The sequence below is a fragment of the Mytilus galloprovincialis genome, chromosome 3 (genome assembly GCF_965363235.1).
Source record: "Mytilus galloprovincialis chromosome 3, xbMytGall1.hap1.1, whole genome shotgun sequence".
NCBI lineage: Eukaryota > Metazoa > Mollusca > Bivalvia > Mytilida > Mytilidae > Mytilus > Mytilus galloprovincialis.
The window spans coordinates 28,524,514-28,543,036 of NC_134840.1; the positions used below are offsets into that span (position 1 = coordinate 28,524,514).

General features: G+C 31.3%; 1 protein-coding gene across 3 annotated transcripts in view; it reads left to right on the plus strand.

The window, feature by feature from the left end:
- LOC143067621 (general transcription factor IIF subunit 2-like) overlaps positions 1-12,645 on the plus strand; it is a 36,632-nt gene extending 23,987 nt beyond the window's left edge. For all 3 annotated transcript variants that reach the window (XM_076241000.1, XM_076241001.1, XM_076241002.1), the window contains exon 9: positions 10,297-12,645. In XM_076241000.1, coding sequence (XP_076097115.1) covers positions 10,297-10,413 — 117 coding nt within the window. In that variant the 3' untranslated portion in view covers positions 10,414-12,645. The remainder of the gene's footprint in view (positions 1-10,296) is intronic.
- Positions 12,646-18,523: the final 5,878 nt, after the last annotated feature.

Genomic DNA, 18,523 nt, shown 5'->3' on the forward strand with positions numbered 1-18,523 from the left:
TAAGTAAGCTGCTAACTCCTTTTATAGTTTAACCCATGAGAGTACAAAATATAGGTTTATTGGAAAGATCAATGAAACCTATAGAGAAGTTTGTAATCTTTACAAAATATAGATAAGAACAACCTCCTTGAATATCATGACATGTTTACATACTGGGGATTCGTTTGGAATTTTTCGTGGGTACAAATTTTCGAGGATAAAGGGAAACTTGTATTTTTGTGGATATTTAATTTCATGGTTTAAACTGACTAATACATTACAACATTGACAATGATAGACTTATTCAATCAACCCATTAGTAATAGATAGCCTAGGGTTATATGTGTGATTGTCATTAATTGATAGTTATAATAAGATTGGAAAATTACAATGTTTATCATTTGTATATCTATTAGACATGATTAGATGAGTATTCACCTCAACTAGCAGTGTTATTTAAAACTATTATCCTCCTTCTAAGAATTGAGACAAAGAAGTAGCAGATTGATTTACACTTCTAAGCTTTGGTCTTTTAATCTATTTTAATTTATTACCTGTTGATGATATAACTCCCTGATGGATTATCAATGCTGTCTGTACCAAGTCAGACTGAACCATATGTTGTTAGTTTTTGTATGTTAATGTTTGTAGTCGTCTGTTGTTTTTTCTCCTTGAGGAGTGGCATGTTTGTGTGATCTTTTTAATTATTCCTCTTATCCTTTTAATTAATTACATATGGTGGTTCTCAAGTACATGTATTGGTAATTTCTTGGGATTGTTGTCTCATGTGTATTTTAGTTACAGCTTTTTCTTTGGATCTTGTTTTGAAATATACAATTAATCACTTGTCCAGTGCTGCACTTTATTGAACATCAGATTTTAGAAAAAATATTAATGACATGTTAACTATTCGGTTAAAATTATTAAAATTGTAGGCTTCAAACAGTTTTAAAATAACAGTAAATTACAATCAATTATCAAAATTATAACATATTCCACATCTTAATCACAGCATTGAAAAAAGTTCTTTCATTTGATAACACAAGGCAGGTACATTTCTTTATAAACTTTTGAAATGAATCAGTGTGAAAGAAATACATGTAATAATCTTTTGAGTATTTAATAATTCGAAAGTTTAAATAATGAAACAATATTTCGCTTGTTCAATGATTTGTAAATTTTGATTCACTATTATCATCAGTAATTTGATGGTTTGAAATTACAATTTATATATTTAAAGGATAGATAGTTAAAATGATAGTATGATTTAAGACACACTTAAATTCTTATTATATTAAAGATAAGTATCAGTATCATATGAAGTTGAACTTTGGTACAATTGACATCATTTAGATATTATATTTCATCACAGTCAATGACCAGGAACTTATTACAAGGAAGGAATAGAAAGTTCTACAATATCTGTCTGTCTTTATTCATCTTCCTGTAACACATTATATTATCTGAAAAGGAGTCTTTATTAAAATCTGTGATGGGAGGTGGGAATTTCTTTGCAGAGGACAAATATTTCCTCTTACAGTAGAAATTTGATAATTGTTTGCATATTTTATTGTAATTCAAGAAGCGAAAACCACATTTTATCAGTTTTGTAGAAACAGTGTATTCATATAGAATCTATTTTGATAAAGTATATTATGCCTTTCCACTTCATCTAGTAAAGTGACAAGGATGTTTGTATTTACTCTTGCTTTATTCTATTGGTTAAGTTTTAATGCAATTCTTAGAATCATCTGCAGAGGCGGATTTAGGGGGGGGCCCAGGGGGTCCGGGCCCCCCCTTTTTGGGAAAAAATTTGGTTGCTTATATAGGGAATCACTGAAGCGTGACTGGAGCGGGCCCCCTCTTGGGTCAGTCAGTGGGCCCCCACTAATGAAAATTTCTGGATCCGCCACTGATCTGAAAGTCAATCAGATATTTTAACTTTTGTAATCCTTAAATAAAAGGGAACTACCGTACATTTTGTCAAAATTTTGTATTGGTTCTTTTCCAAAATAAACTGTAAGGATATAGCAATGATAGTTTGATATCCTTATAATTTATATGTTATATATGATCAATGTAATTTAACTGCACAATTGGCACACTTGCAGTACATGCATAAAGAATGATTACCAGGTGTACAAATTTGTCTGTAAAGCATTGATCTGACCCTGGATTCATTTTCATGGTTTATTTATCAATGTTAGATTTTCATGATTTGATCTGATTCATATTCATTACAAAATACATATTTAGAGTATAGAATATATTTTATTATGTACTTATCAGTGAAGCAGGATTCATATGACCTTGACCTCATTTTGATTTAAAGTAAAGATGATCTGTGTAATTTAAAATATATGCATTTAAACTTTTCTTTTATAGTTCATATTTAGCAAAATGTTGCAGGAAAAATGGGACACCAATACTTTCACCAACCTGGGTCATAAATACTTTGGGCATGTTATAATAAGTACACGGCCATTTTCTGCGTTGATACAGTCGTCCAGTTTAAATACTTTATTATTATACAAAGTATACAAATTATAAACTAAGTTTACAATTGTGTTCCAATAAATATGAACAATATATTTGACTGAAATATTTGCATGCAACAGAGCCTTATTCTGACATTAACTTACATACCAAAATGCGGCTTTCAAGCCATACTGAATTCTATATATTTAGAATACTAAAATAACTTTACATTAATTGAAACATTTGAAACATGGCTAAAAGAATAAATAAAGTTACAAGTACCTGTAGCGGTGACTTTCGTCTTCCGCCCTCCTGAGTGTAATATTGACCAGTGACTAACTCGAATAGTGAAGTTATATTAGTATATATATGGTTAATATTGCCGTGCTTTGAGTTCATGCATAACTCGTGCCATTTGAATATAAATATATATCATTTAAATAATAATAAAGAATCGCTTTAACTTTCAATTGTACTAATTTAAATATTCAGTATATAAAGCCAAACATAGCGTACAAGGCTAAATTTTATTTCATAATACGCAGCGCAAAACTATGTGTCGTCAATCGACAAGAAACATGAATATGAAATTATTGAAATATGAATATGATATGAATGTGAAACATATAACACTGAATACACAAATAATATAAAATGCTTAATAATGAAACAAAATGGATACATATATGTGGTGACAAAAATATAGATGTTGCCTGTTTATAGTGTTTTCTCAATTCATATTCTTGGTACATGAATTTAAGATGATTGTCTGTCAGCCTCAGATGTTTCTTATATGTGCAAGTCTTTTTAGTAAGATTATATTTTGAGGGTTTAATCATACGTGAATTTATATTTCTATAGAATTTCTCAAATCCTTTTTTATTTCATTATTGAAAGGAAACAAGCAAAATATTGAATTATTAAAGTATTTTTGAAGATTTTCCCCACATATTTTATATATGTTTAATATCTAGATTTACGAATTGTATTATAGTTGTTGTATAGTTTATATAGTTTTTTACTATATTATATCCTAAGCTCATCCAAAATTTGATGGGACATTGATTTAAAAATTTGCAAAAGGGAAACTCGGCTTAAAGCCACAATTGAATGTTGAGGACTCTCTTACAAACTTCTTACACAATGCTATTGTCAAACTTTTACCCTGAAATCAAAGATATTTACATGTATCTATGGCAAAACATGGACTTGACTGTAACTTTACAAATAAGGCATAGTACTATAGTCAACTCGTCAACTATATTTAGTGTATGGAATGATTGACAGGTGTACATGTCTGGCAGGTATCATCTGACCTTGATCTAATTTTAATGGTTCATTAATCAATGTTTTTATGTTTTAGTCTGTCTTTCAATTACCATATAAGCAACAAGTGAACTTCTTTTGGTGTATGGAATAATTGTAAGGTGTATATGTTTGCATGTTGGATAGGATATATCTGACATTGAACTCCTTGTCATGGATTTTTAGAAATGTTAAGTTTATGTGTAAACCTTTATCTTTAAGACTTTTTAACATCAATGGTCATGAAAGCAGGTGCGACATTTAACAATTTACACTCTTGTGTAAAATTAATACCCAATTTTTGTCTCACCTACATGTATTTGTGACAGAAGAGTGACATTGCAGATATGAAAAGGGATGCTTTGAAAATGAAAGAAAAACATATTTGCAAAACAAAAAGTGAAAAATATTATGCAGTTATTGTAATAACATTGAATTACAATGTAGTACTTACTTGTATTTGGTATTTGGCATTTGGACTGGAGAATTCAACTTTAACAGTCACAATTCAAACAGAACTTTGACTTTAACAGTGCTTATTTGTCTTTATGGGGTGGAAAGGGATCAAATGATCCCCCCTCCCCCCATCTATGGATATGTCACATATAACACAAAGACATAAACCTCTGCACTACAGTCACCTTGATTCTTACAATAAGTATATGGCACTGTTTAACCTGTTTGTAAGAACTGTAAAGGGACATGTTTTTTGTAAAATGTTCAAAATTGAAAATCAGATCAGTTTGACTTCTTTACTTTGCTTAAAAGTCATTTGGTGACCTAAGCAAAATTGGAATGTGACCTTGTGACCTTACATCTTGGGTGGCTATTCTTCTTCCTTTATCATATTATTTTTAGTCCCAATAAGGGTTGCAAAAAAGGCTGATGTTAATCTTTGCAACAATATGAATACTCTTACACCTTTTTTTAAGTGGAGGAAATGGCACTTTTAATGTGAACAATGATACAGAATATTTCTCAATTTTTAAGGCTGTATATGATAAACTAAATGTTATGGATTGCCTTTATAAAGACATGCTTTGCTCACAACACATTTCATTTTATTAATCATGTTAATCATATATGGTTTATTTTATAAATGCCAGAAAAAGAAAAAAATAAATGAAAAATGAAAAAAATAAAACACATTTGTTATGGAAAACAATTGAAAATTCTGTATTTCTTGTTCTTGCATAATTTCATCATTTAAAAATGAGTTCAGTCACATATTACTTTTAGGAAGTGAAATTTTACTTTGGAAGGAAACTAAATAAAATTTTGTAGGAAATGTGTATGACATTGCTTCCTTTGATCAAATACATGACTAAGTACCTACTTTATCTACATTTTCTCTAACTATGTCAGTATTCAAACATCTAATGATAAGTTAAAGAAAAAGCACTTGAACAGAATATGTATTGGATCATCTTCTTTGTATTTTAAAAGGAAGTAAACTGAATATTTAAGAGCTTACAAGAAAGGTTCTAGGAAAACGTAGATGTTTCTTGGTCTTAACTGAACTAAAAACCTCAATATATTGTCAGGATGCACAAAATTTGGTTATTGCATTGTTAATGTGTGACAGACGGGGAGAAATCAGGGTACCTACACAAACTAGGTTATATTGTGGTGATGTTACGTTTTTGGGAAAAAATTGGTATCAGCTTTGTGTAATCAACTCCTCATGTACTCAGGCAATGGGCTAAGCGCGAGAAGGAAGACGTAGACACTCTTTCCGAATGGATTAAGGCAGTGAGGTCGTTGATACAAATCAGAATTAAGAAACTGAATGGGTCTATCAATGCCCATGCTACGTCAATCTTTAAAGACCCAAATGTTGCAAAACACCTATCCTATGTCCATGACAAATATGTTGTTGTCCCCGCAGATAAAGCCCCAAGCAACATCGTTTTTGTATGTAAAATTCATTACATTAACTGCTTGATAAACGAATTAGGTATTGACAGTTCACTTGGAAACTCAACATATACCCTCACGACACTTACCAAAGAGGAAATCCTGGATAATCATAGGTCTGTTCTGTGTTCCTTTGGAATTTCAACCAAAGATGAAGAACTGGACCTGCCATCACTGTATTGGATACCTAAACTACATAAGTGTCCTTACAAACAACGGTATATTGCTGGGTCTTCCAAGTGCTCCACGAAACCTCTTTCTAAATTATTAACATCTATTTTATCAGCAATCAAAGACGGGCTTCAAAGTTATTGTGAAACTGCATATTCTAGAGGGGGCGTGAATCAGATGTGGATACTTAAAAATTCCAAAGATCTTTTAGAGTACATGTACATACAATCTAACTCTTTCATCTTGTAACAGTATTAAAACATTTGACTTTTCTACTCTGTACACTAGTATTCCACATTCCAAACTAAAAGACAAATTGAAAGAGTTGGTATTGCTTTGCTTTGTAAAAAAGAATGGCCAATGTAGATACAAGTATCTTGTCTTAGGGAGGGATAAATCCTACTTTGTAAAGGATCACTCTGATTCAAACAAAAAATTCTTTGAAACTGATATTATCAAGATGCTTGATTTCTTGATTGACAACATATTTGTTACGTTCGGAGGACGTGTTTTTCAACAGACTGTCGGCATTCCAATGGGAACAAACTGTGCCCCTCTACTTGCCGACTTGTTTCTTTATTATTATGAGGCTGACTTCATGCAGGAACTTCTTAGGAAGAAAGATAAGAAGTTAGCAATATCTTTTAACTCTACTTTTCGCTATATAGATGATGTTCTTTCACTAAATAATTCAAAATTTGGTGACTATGTGGAACGCATCTATCCAATCGAGCTAGAGATAAAGGATACTACAGATACAGTTAAGTCGGCATCATATCTTGACTTACATCTAGAAATTGACAATGAGGGTCGGTTAAAAACAAAATTTTACGACAAAAGAGATGATTTCAGCTTTCCAATTGTGAACTTTCCATTTCTAAGTAGCAACATTCCAGCAGCACCTGCATACGGGGTATATATCTCCCAATTGATATGATATTCCCATGCTTGCATTTCCTATCATGATTTTCTTGATAAAGGGTTGGTGCTCACAAGGAAGCTATTAAACCAAGAGTTCCAAATGGTAAAGTTGAAATCATCCCTTCGTAAATTTTACGGACGCCATCACGTGTTGGTTGACCGTGATGGAATAACCATTTCACAAATGATATCGGATTTGTTCCTTACGGCGTAACTACAATCCCCTTCCCTTTCATGAATGTGACCTACGGAATTAGACTATTTACCGGATTTGTTATCACATAAGCAACACGACGGGTGCCGCATGTGGAGCAGGATCTGCTTACCCTTCTTGAGCACTTGAGATCACCCCTAGTTTTTTGGTGGGGTTAATGTTGTTTATTTTTTAGTTTTCTATGTTGTGTCGTGTGTGCTGTTGTTTGTTTGTCTTTTTCATTTTTAGCCATGGCGTTGTCAGTTTGTTTTAGATTTATGAGTTTGACTGTCCCTTTGGTATCTTTCGTCCCTCTTTTGAAACCGAATTTCTGAAACTTCATAAAAATATCACTCAGATATAATATTGTGCAACTTTTATTATGAAAATGTTTGAGGAATTTTGCATGTCTGCAGCGGAGAGGGCATTAAGGTGTTACCCTTGTCTATCCTGACATCCTAAAATTCATTTCCGTTCTCTAACTTTAGATTGCCTCAACCAAATGTTATGAAACGTAAACACAATGCTAATTACCACAAAACACAAATCAAGTTCAAATTTGGGTGACATCACTTTTAACTTTTTAAAGTAATGACCCTTTATAACATTATATGCAAGTGGGCACATCATTAGTGTCACATGGACACATTCTCCATTTCTTTTATTTTTAAAGAATTAGTTATTTCTCAGCAATATTTTGTGTTATAAACTCCTCTTACAGTTATCAAACTGAATCCTTTAAACTTCATAGAAGGATTCCATACAGATTGAAATAGTACATCAGCTATTATCGCAAACTTAGAGGAATCTTTTCTATTTTGTCAGATCTGGGAACATAGACTATTTTTTTTTGTAAAAAAAATCAAAAACATAGCTAATGTATGGGGGGATTGTGTATGTATTGAAGATTTGACCTTGCTATTACAGATTTTTTGACAATTTTTCTCTCTCAAAAAATCCAAACTTGGAAATTTAGTAAAGTGTTTTGTTCCTCTTCTTGCAATTTTCATCACAGATCCTTTAGTTTGACATATTCCACATATTATACAATTTCTTACTTATGATATGAAAACAGATTTTCCCTGTTGTTTGTGATTAAGTGAATGCACTTATCCATAAAGAAGTTAATCTCTGATGTCAGTGTCCTTTTTATCAGCAGATATCTATCTATCAATTAATGGTTTCTTTTGACCAGGGCTGATGAAATGCCTATCTGTACTTGTATGTCAGATCTATAATTAAAACAAACATACAGAATCTTATATCTACCAGTAGGTATACTTCAACTATCTGCAATGAACATCTGGTCAAGATAAATGTTTCAGGATTTTCCTGGAAACTTTTGGCTGCTGGGGATGTAGAAAGGTACAAATCTAAAAAGAAAATGACTAAAGAATAGAAAATAACAATTGGTTAACAGAATTATAAAGTAACATTCAATTATTAACCAAACAAATAAAAAATATATTTTTTTCTCTCTTAGTTACCCCCCTTTTTTTCTCCCTGTATTGTAAGTTAAGTAGCAGTATGCAATGTCATGTTGGTATATTCAAACTTTTGTATTAATCCCACATAAATCAAAAGCAGATTTGAATTTTGAACTGTTTGCTGTAACAAGATGTTACTGGGAATTTATATTACCTGTCACAGGTGTGTTCTACTATAAATTGCTCTTTTACAATAGAAATAAGTGAAATTATACTATTATCCTTGTGTTAGGGTGCATAACATATAGGTACAAGATTAAATTTTCTTTCAGATAAAGAATACATTGTACTCTTCAAACTGATATAGTGCAAATTGTAAAAATAGATACGTTTTTAAAGATATATAGATAAATTTCAGAAAGTACTCATTTTCACAATCTGATAAATTACTTTTTTAATTAGGATATACGTTTTATATATATATATAGTTGTTTCACGAATCTACACTATTTTTTTTAACTTTGATTACTAAAATATGCAGAACTGATAAAATTGTAAAAGTCTGACAAATTTACATTTCTTAAAAATTAGTCATATTTTCCACACACCTTCAGAATTTAACCATATCTTTAAATGAATATGGAAGTCTCACAAAAAGTATTAAAGTGTTATGTTAATTATAAATTAACAATTAAATTTATTATAATTAAATCAACTAAATCATGTTGAAATAGATAAGAATGCCGCCCACAATAAAAGCTGTAGTATTTAATTTATTTATTTATAGTTCAAAATCTAGGTTTACAACTACTAATTACCTGGACATAGGTAAAGACATTGTATAATTGATGTTTGATGTTCCAATTGGATCATCTTCCTATCAGTTTTATGAGATCAGACATTGAATCATTGATAGGAATTCCATTCATACATTACATACATTCTTGTATGACTATTGCGTTGCACATTTACCCTTACCTACCTCTAATTTGTCTTAAATTTGTGGTTTTTGTTGTGCCTGCGATGAAGGTTGCAGTGTGGGAGACAAAGGTATTCCTATCTGGCAGTGGAGTAAACTATTTGTTAAAAGCTTTATATTTTAGAAGGTAGAAGACCTTAATGCTTCATACCTTATGTTATGAAATTTTCATGGTTAAGCAAGCTGCTTGAAAATTATCAAATTATCAATTCATTATGAGGAGTAGGATAACTACCGGTATATTTGGTATGTGCGTATGTAAGGGGAACCTGTTTTTATATAAGTAAGGCCATTAGTTTTCACGTTTGAATTGTTTTACATTGTCATATCGGGGCCTTTTATAGCTGACTATGCGGCATGGGCTTTGCTCATTGTTGAAGGCTGTAAGGTGACCTATAGTTGTTAATGTCTGTGTCATTTTGGTCTCTTGTGGACAATTGTCTCATTGGCAATTTCAATCATACCACATCTTTTTTATATGTCAGGTTTCATCTGAACTTGACCTGATTTTCATGGTTCATTAGTCTATTTTAGGTTTTTGTGTTTTGTTTAGTTTTCAAAAACTTATAGCAAAAGGTCAGCAATGTTTGGTGTATGGGACAATTTCAAAGTGTAAATGTCTATCTGACAGTTATTATTAACTGACCTTGACCTCATTTTAGTAATTTTGTCAGTTTATTAAATACTAGAAGCAACAGGTCAACTTAATTTGGAGTACGGAATGATTTTAAGGTGTACATGTTTTGTATTAGAAAATAATTAGTAGTTGATCTATTAATTGAGCATTGTGTTGGATATATGAAAATATGATGTCTCCATTTCCATTCTGACTCAATACATTATACTGAATTTATTCTTTACTTAGTCACAATCAGAAACATTTTCAACACAGTCGTACTAATGAAATTTAACATTTGTATTTTCAGACATACCTCAAAGAGATACTAAAAGAGATATGTGTTTACAATATGAAAGCTCCTCATCGAAACATGTGGGAGCTGAAACCTGAGTACAGACATTACAAAGATGATGAGAAGACATGAATTTACACTTCTTTGTATTGTTATGTTTACAGTTTTTATGCAACAAAGATTTAATATGTGAGAAAGTTCAAACACAATGCATAAAATTGATGTTATCCATGTCAGATGCTTAGTATTTACTGTCTCTAAAACTTGCAGAATGTTGTTAAAAATCAAGCTGATAAAAAAAATGTGTTCTTTTATACAAAAAATATAATGTCTGAGCAATATTCTTTCACTATATAAAAAAATATACAAGCAATAGAATGTATTGCAAAGTCCCATTGAAGGCAGACATAATATGATGGATGCTGTCTAGTTGTCAACATTCTATTTATAAAATTATATCAACCAAAAGCAATATATTCATCAAAATGAGCTTGATAATATCTCATGGAAAATAAGACTCATATTGATTGAAATTGCACCAAACTTTGGTTTCTGGATGGTATTTTTCAGACTATAATGCACTGTTTGCACTTCTGAAATTTTTGGTTATTGGAACTCATGAAAGTAAAATAATGTTTTTTTTAAAAGTAATATGATCTTTTAAGTATACCAATAAGATTAAAAAGAATAAAAAATACTTTGCAAATTTACACGGACTATTTACTTCATCTATCATGTTACCAATTACAACCACTTCCATTGTCTTCATTGATGTCTCAAGATCACACATACTCATTGGTCTCCTGCTCATCTAGAAAAGGGGAGGTCTCAGGTTTGATTCCCCACTTGTAAAAAACAAAATATTAACATTATTTGCTGTTTCTCCACTAAGCATGTGGCATTAAAGAGTAATTGCAAAGACTGATCTTCCCTGAGTCACAACAATGGGAAAACATAGAAGTACATATCTTCCTGCAAATTGTAATTTTGTGAGCTAAACCATTAAAAATCTGACTCAGTTTAGACCAAAATAGGTTTTGTGTTGTTTTATTTTTACATTTTATTGTCCTAAATATACATATTAACTTGCCACCAGACATTAATCAGCAATCAAAAAATCAATCTATAGTTAATCCCCTATTACGATTTACTGTCAGATTGATACAGAGTTTTTTGTCATTAAATATCTACCTGTAAGACAAAGCAGTCAAAGTCAATATTTACATTTATAATTATGATACATTTGTGTTATTGTTTATTAATGGAAGATACTTGTCTTTCCCAAAAGTTACAAGTCTCACACAGTATAATATCTTAGAACTTGATGGATGTGTTTCTTCTTGTACTATCATCACGTAAACTTAAAGAACAAATATCTACAGAACAATTTCAGTAGAATACAATTTGAACTATTTTTAGAATATGATTTGACCCTGAGAGATGAACGTTGATGTTACTTCTTTTATTTGCTATTCGTTTATTACATTGTTTTACAATAGCCCACCCACATTGACTGGAGGTGTATTGATGTCATTAATTGTCTTCCTGGAAACATTTATCACAAACCCCCAAAATGTCTGATTTTCAAGATTTCTGACAAAAGAATGTTCTAGGTTTTAAAGAGCAAAATTGATCAGGCCATATAATGCTTCCTTCAATTCTGAACTACCTGCGGATTCATTTGAGATTACAATTTATATCTATGGTCTATACCATTGATATTGTGGCAACTAAATAAGCTCCACCCACACTTTGTTTTTGGCAATTATTTTCTTTTTCCTACTAGAAAAGTCATGCAATTTGACACTTTCATGTAAGCACATCTAAAAATGTATATTGACAAGGAATTTTAAGATTGGACTACTAGCTCCAGCTATTAATTAAGTTTAGCTGGGGCATTCTTTTTATAAAAGTGCTAAAGAGAGATAATCTAATAGAAGTTTATTTCATGCCTACAGACAATATTAGCTGCAAATAATTACATATTTTTTTTTACAAAATTAACCTGCTGGGTTTCAGGAGTGCTTTATTGTATAAACTGACAAAACAAAATCCTTTTTGATGTTTAAAACAAAATCAGAGATTTTGATATTTTTCTTATTGAATTTCAACATTTAACAAAAGTTATACATGTAGTATTGGATTGGTAACCAATGAAAACAACTTATTAGATGCTTTTCTTTTAAGACATCATGTGTGGAAAATAAAGTAAAATATTTTCACTCATTATTCAAAGACAAATAAATTTTGTTTCATGATGATATATGTGTTGTAATAATTACTTCAAATTGTAAATGCCCAGTTTCTTTTATATTATGTTGAAGAGAACTACAGAATTTTTCATTAAATGAATGTTCATAGAAATATTATTTTGTATTTTATTCCTTGTTAACATGTTGATGAATGATATCCATATAGTCCTTGTATCTTCCATGAAAAAGTTCAATATTTGTTCATTAAGGTAGATCATAGGTAAATGTTTTTAGCTCACCTGAAGGGCCAAGTGAGCTATTCTCATCACTTGGTGTCAGTCGTACTTTGCCGTTAACTTTTTACATTTTGAACTTCTTCTAGTGAACCACTGAATAGAATGAAACCAAATATGGCATGAATGTTCCTTATGAGGTGCTGACCAAGTGTTGTTACTTTGTAGCCAATCCATCATCCAAGCTGGGGATTTAGTTTAACATAGAACCCTATGGGAAACTCATACAAATGTCTTCTTTTAGAGAACCACTGAATGGAATGGAACCAAACATGACATTAATGTTCCTTATGAGGTGCAGACCAAGTGTTGTTACGTTGAAGCTGATCCATCATCAAAGATGGCCAGCAGTGGGGGAATTAGTTTAACATAGGACCTAATGGGGAATTCGAAATACATACAAATGTCTTCTTTTAGAGAACCATTGAATGGAATGAAACCAAACAAGACATAAATGTTCATATGAAGTGCTGACCAAGTGTTGTTACTTTGGAGTCGATCCATCATCCAAGATGGCTGCCAGCAGGGGACTTAGTTTAACATAGGACCCTGTAAGAAATACATACAAATATCTTCCTTTAGAGAACCACTGATTGGAATGAAACCAAACATAGCATAAATGTTCCTTAAGAGGTGCTGAACAAGTGTTGTTACTTTGAAGTGGATCTAATATCCAAGATGGCTGCCAGCAGGGAACTTATTTTAAGTGGGTCTCCATGTCCACTTGTATTTTTGTCCATCTGATGAGTTTAGGCTTTTTCAACTGATTTTTATACGACCGCAAAATTTGAAAATTTTTTGGTCGTATATTGGTATTGCGTTGGCTCGTCGTCTGCTTCGTCGTCGTTGTCTGCGTTGTCGTTGTCGTCCGAATACTTTTAGTTTTCGCACTTTAACTTTAGTAAAAGTGAATAGAAATTTTAACACAAGGTTTATGACCACAAAAGGAAGGTTGGGATTGATTTTTGGAGTTTTGGTCCCAACATTTAAGGTATTAGTGCCAAAAAGGGCCCAAATAAGCATTTTTTTGGTTTTCGCACTATAACTTTAGTTTAAGTAAATAGAAATCTATGAAATTTTGACACAAGGTTTATGACCACAAAAGGAAGGTTGGGATTATTTTGGGAGTTTTGTTTCCAACAGTTTAGGAATTAGGGGCCAAAAAAGGGCCCAAATAAGCATTATTCTTGGTTTTCGCACAATAACTTTAGTATAAGTAAATAGAAATCAATGAAATTTAAACATAAGGTTTATGACCACAAAAGGAAGGTTGGGATTGATTTTGGGAGTTAATAGTTTAGGAATTAGGGGCCCAAATAAGCATTATTCTTGGTTTTCGCACCATAACTTTAGTATAAGTAAATAGAAATCTATGAAATTTGAACACAAGGTTTATGACCATAAAAGGAAGGTTGGGTTTGATTTTGGGAGTTTTGGTCCCAACAGTTCAGGAATAAGGGGTCCAAACGGTCCAAAATTAAACTTGGTTTGATTTTAACAAAAATTGAATACTTGGGGTTCTTTGATATGCTGAATCTAAAAATGTACTTAGATTTTTATACGACCGCAAAAATTTTAATTGCTATCACATTGGCGTCGTCGTCGTCGTCTGCGTCGTCGTCGTCCGAATACTTTTAGTTTTCGCACTCTAACTTTAGTAAAAGTGAATAGAAATCAATGAAATTTTAACACAAGGTTTATGACCACAAAAGGAAGGTTGGGATTGATTTTGGGAGTTTTGGTCCCAACATTTTAGGAATTAGGGGCCAAAAAGGGCCCAAATAAGCATTTTCTTGGTTTTCGCACTATAACTTTAGTTTAAGTGAATAGAAATCTATGAAATTTTGACACAAGGTTTATGACCACAAAAGGAAGGTTGGGATTGATTTTGGGAGTTTTGGTTCCAACAGTTTAGGAATTAAGGGCCAAAAAAGGGCCCAAATAAGCATTATTCTTGGTTTTCGCACAATAACTTTAGTATAAGTAAATAGAAATCAATGAAATTTTAACACAAGGTTTATGACCACAAAAGGAAGGTTGGGATTGATTTTTGGAGTTGAGGTCACAACAGTTTATGAATTAGGGGCCAAAAAGGGGCCCAAATAAGCATTATTTTTGGTTTTCGCACTCTAACTTTAGTAAAAGTGAATAGAAATCAATGAAATTTTAACACAAGGTTTATGACCACAAAAGGAAGGTTGGGATTGACTTTGGGAGTATTGGTCCCAACATTTTAGGAATTAGGGGCCAAAAAGGGCCCAAATAAGCATTTTCTTGGTTTTCGCACTATAACTTTAGTTTAAGTGAATAGAAATCTATGAAATTTTGACACAAGGTTTATGGCCACAAAAGGAAGGTTGGGATTGATTTTGGGAGTTTTGGTTCCAACAGTTTAGGAATTAAGGGCCAAAAAAGGGCCCAAATAAGCATTATTCTTGGTTTTTGCACCATAACTTTAGTATAAGTAAATAGAAATCTATGAAATTTAAACACAAGGTTTATGACCATAAAAGGAAGGTTGGGTTTGATTTTGGGAGTTTTGGTCCTAACAGTTTAGGAAAAAGGGGCCCAAAGTGTCCAAAATTAAACTTTGTGTGATTTCATCAAAAATTGAATAATTGGGGTTCTTTGATATGCCGAATCTAACTATGTATGTAGATTCTTAATTTTTGGTCCCGTTTACAAATTGGTCTACATTAAGGTCCAAAGGGTCCAAAATTAAACTTAGTTTGATTTTAACAAAAATTGAATCCTTGGGGTTCTTTGATATGCTGAATTTAAAAATGTACTTAGATTTTTAATTATTGGCCTAGTTTTCAAGTTGGTCCAAATGGGGGTCCAAAATTAAACTTTGTTTGATTTCATCAAAAATTGAATAAATGGGTTCTTTGATATGCCAAATCTAACTGTGTATGTAGATTCTTAATTTTTGGTCCAGTTTTCAAATTGGTCTACATTAATGTCCAAAGGGTCCAAAATTAAACTAAGTTTGATTTTAACAAAAATTAAATTCTTGGGCTTATTTGATATGCTTTATCTAAATATGTACTTTGATTTTTGATTATGGGCCCAGTTTTCAAGTTGGTCTAAATCAGGATTCCATATCAAGTATTGTGCAATAGCAAGAAATTTTCAATTGCACAGTATTGCACAATAGCAAGAAATATCTAATTGCACAATATTGTGCAATAGCAATTAATTTTCAATTGGAGTTATCTTTCTTTGTATAGAATAGTAGTTGATAATATATGTTGGAAATTTGCCAGACATGACTATGTCATTTTCTATTTTTATTTGCCAATAACTTTATGTAAATAACTTCATTGGAAATTTGCCAATATAAAATGTTGCTGATGAAGCTTTTTTTCCTTATCTTATCTAAAATGTTTTTAGATAATGTATGTTGGACATTTGCCAGACATGACTATGATGTCATTTTCTATTTTTATTTGCCAATAGTTTTATGTAAATAACTTCATTGGAAATTTGCCAATATAAAATGTTGCTGATGAAGTTTTTTTTATTGTTTTATACAATAAACAATGTATATTCACTTTTACTACCAACCAATATTTACCATTCAGTGATAACAAGCACTTTATTTTACATTTTAATATTTTATGATGTATTTAAAAGAGTAGTTATTGTTGCAAACTCCATTAGAAATTTGAATTGATATCAGTTTTGGAAAAAGGGAAACGGGGATGTGAAAAAAAAGGGGGGGGTAATTTTTCTCATTTCAGATTTCATATTAAATAAAAAGAAAATTTCTTCAAACATTTTTTTTTAGAGGATTAATTTTCAACAGCATAGTGAATTGCTCAAAGGCAAAAAAAAAACTTTTAAGTTCATTAGACCACATTCATTCTGTGTCAGAAACCTATTCTGTGTCAACTATTTAATTTTAGATTTAAAAAGTTTGAAGAAGAAATCTTTAATTGATTTGTAAAATCTTGACATTTGTTTTGTGTAAAAAAAAACCATGTAATGTCAAAAATTTGATCACAATCCAAATTCAGAGCTGTATCACGCTTGAATGTTTTGTCCATACTTGCCCCAACTGTTCAGGGTTCGACCTCTGCGGTCATATAAAGCTGCGCCCTGCGGAGCACCTGGTTTATTATTGGCCCAGTTTTCAAGTTGGTCTAAATCGGGGTCCAAAATTAAACTTTGTTTGATTTCATCAAAAATGAATAATTGGGGTTCTTTGATATGCCAAATCTAACTGTGTATGTAGATTCTTAATTTTTGGTCCAGTTTTCAAATTGGTCTACATTAATGTCCAAAGGGTCCAAAATTAAACTAAGTTTGATTTTAACAAAAATTAAATTCTTGGGCTTATTTGATATGCTTTATCTAAATATGTACTTTGATTTTTGATTATGGGCCCAGTTTTCAAGTTGGTCTAAATCAGGATTCCATATCAAGTATTGTGCAATAGCAAGAAATTTTCAATTGCACAGTATTGCACAATAGCAAGAAATATCTAATTGCACAATATTGTGCAATAGCAATTAATTTTCAATTGGAGTTATCTTTCTTTGTATAGAATAGTAGTTGATAATATATGTTGGAAATTTGCCAGACATGACTATGTCATTTTCTATTTTTATTTGCCAATAACTTTATGTAAATAACTTCATTGGAAATTTGCCAATATAAAATGTTGCTGATGAAGCTTTTTTTCCTTATCTTATCTAAAATGTTTTTAGATAATGTATGTTGGACATTTGCCAGACATGACTATGATGTCATTTTCTATTTTTATTTGCCAATAGTTTTATGTAAATAACTTCATTGGAAATTTGCCAATATAAAATGTTGCTGATGAAGTTTTTTTTATTGTTTTATACAATAAACAATGTATATTCACTTTTACTACCAACCAATATTTACCATTCAGTGATAACAAGCACTTTATTTTACATTTTAATATTTTATGATGTATTTAAAAGAGTAGTTATTGTTGCAAACTCCATTAGAAATTTGAATTGATATCAGTTTTGGAAAAAGGGAAACGGGGATGTGAAAAAAAAGGGGGGGGGGTAATTTTTCTCATTTCAGATTTCATATTAAATAAAAAGAAAATTTCTTCAAACATTTTTTTTTAGAGGATTAATTTTCAACAGCATAGTGAATTGCTCAAAGGCAAAAAAAAAACTTTTAAGTTCATTAGACCACATTCATTCTGTGTCAGAAACCTATTCTGTGTCAACTATTTAATTTTAGATTTAAAAAGTTTGAAGAAGAAATCTTTAATTGATTTGTAAAATCTTGACATTTGTTTTGTGTAAAAAAAAAACATGTAATGTCAAAAATTTGATCACAATCCAAATTCAGAGCTGTATCACGCTTGAATGTTTTGTCCATACTTGCCCCAACTGTTCAGGGTTCGACCTCTGCGGTCATATAAAGCTGCGCCCTGCGGAGCACCTGGTTTATTATTGGCCCAGTTTTCAAGTTGGTCTAAATCGGGGTCCAAAATTAAACTTTGTTTGATTTCATCAAAAATGAATAATTGGGGTTCTTTGATATGCCAAATCTAACTGTGTATGTAGATTCTTAATTTTTGGTTCCGTTTTCAAATTGGTCTACATTAAAGTCCAAAGGGTCCAAAATTAAACTAAGTTTGATTTTAACAAAAATTGAATTCTTGGGCTTTTTTGATATGCTGAATCCAAACATGTACTTAGATTTTTGATTATGGGCCCAGTTTTCAAGTTGGTTCAAATCAGGATCCAAAATTATTATTTTAAA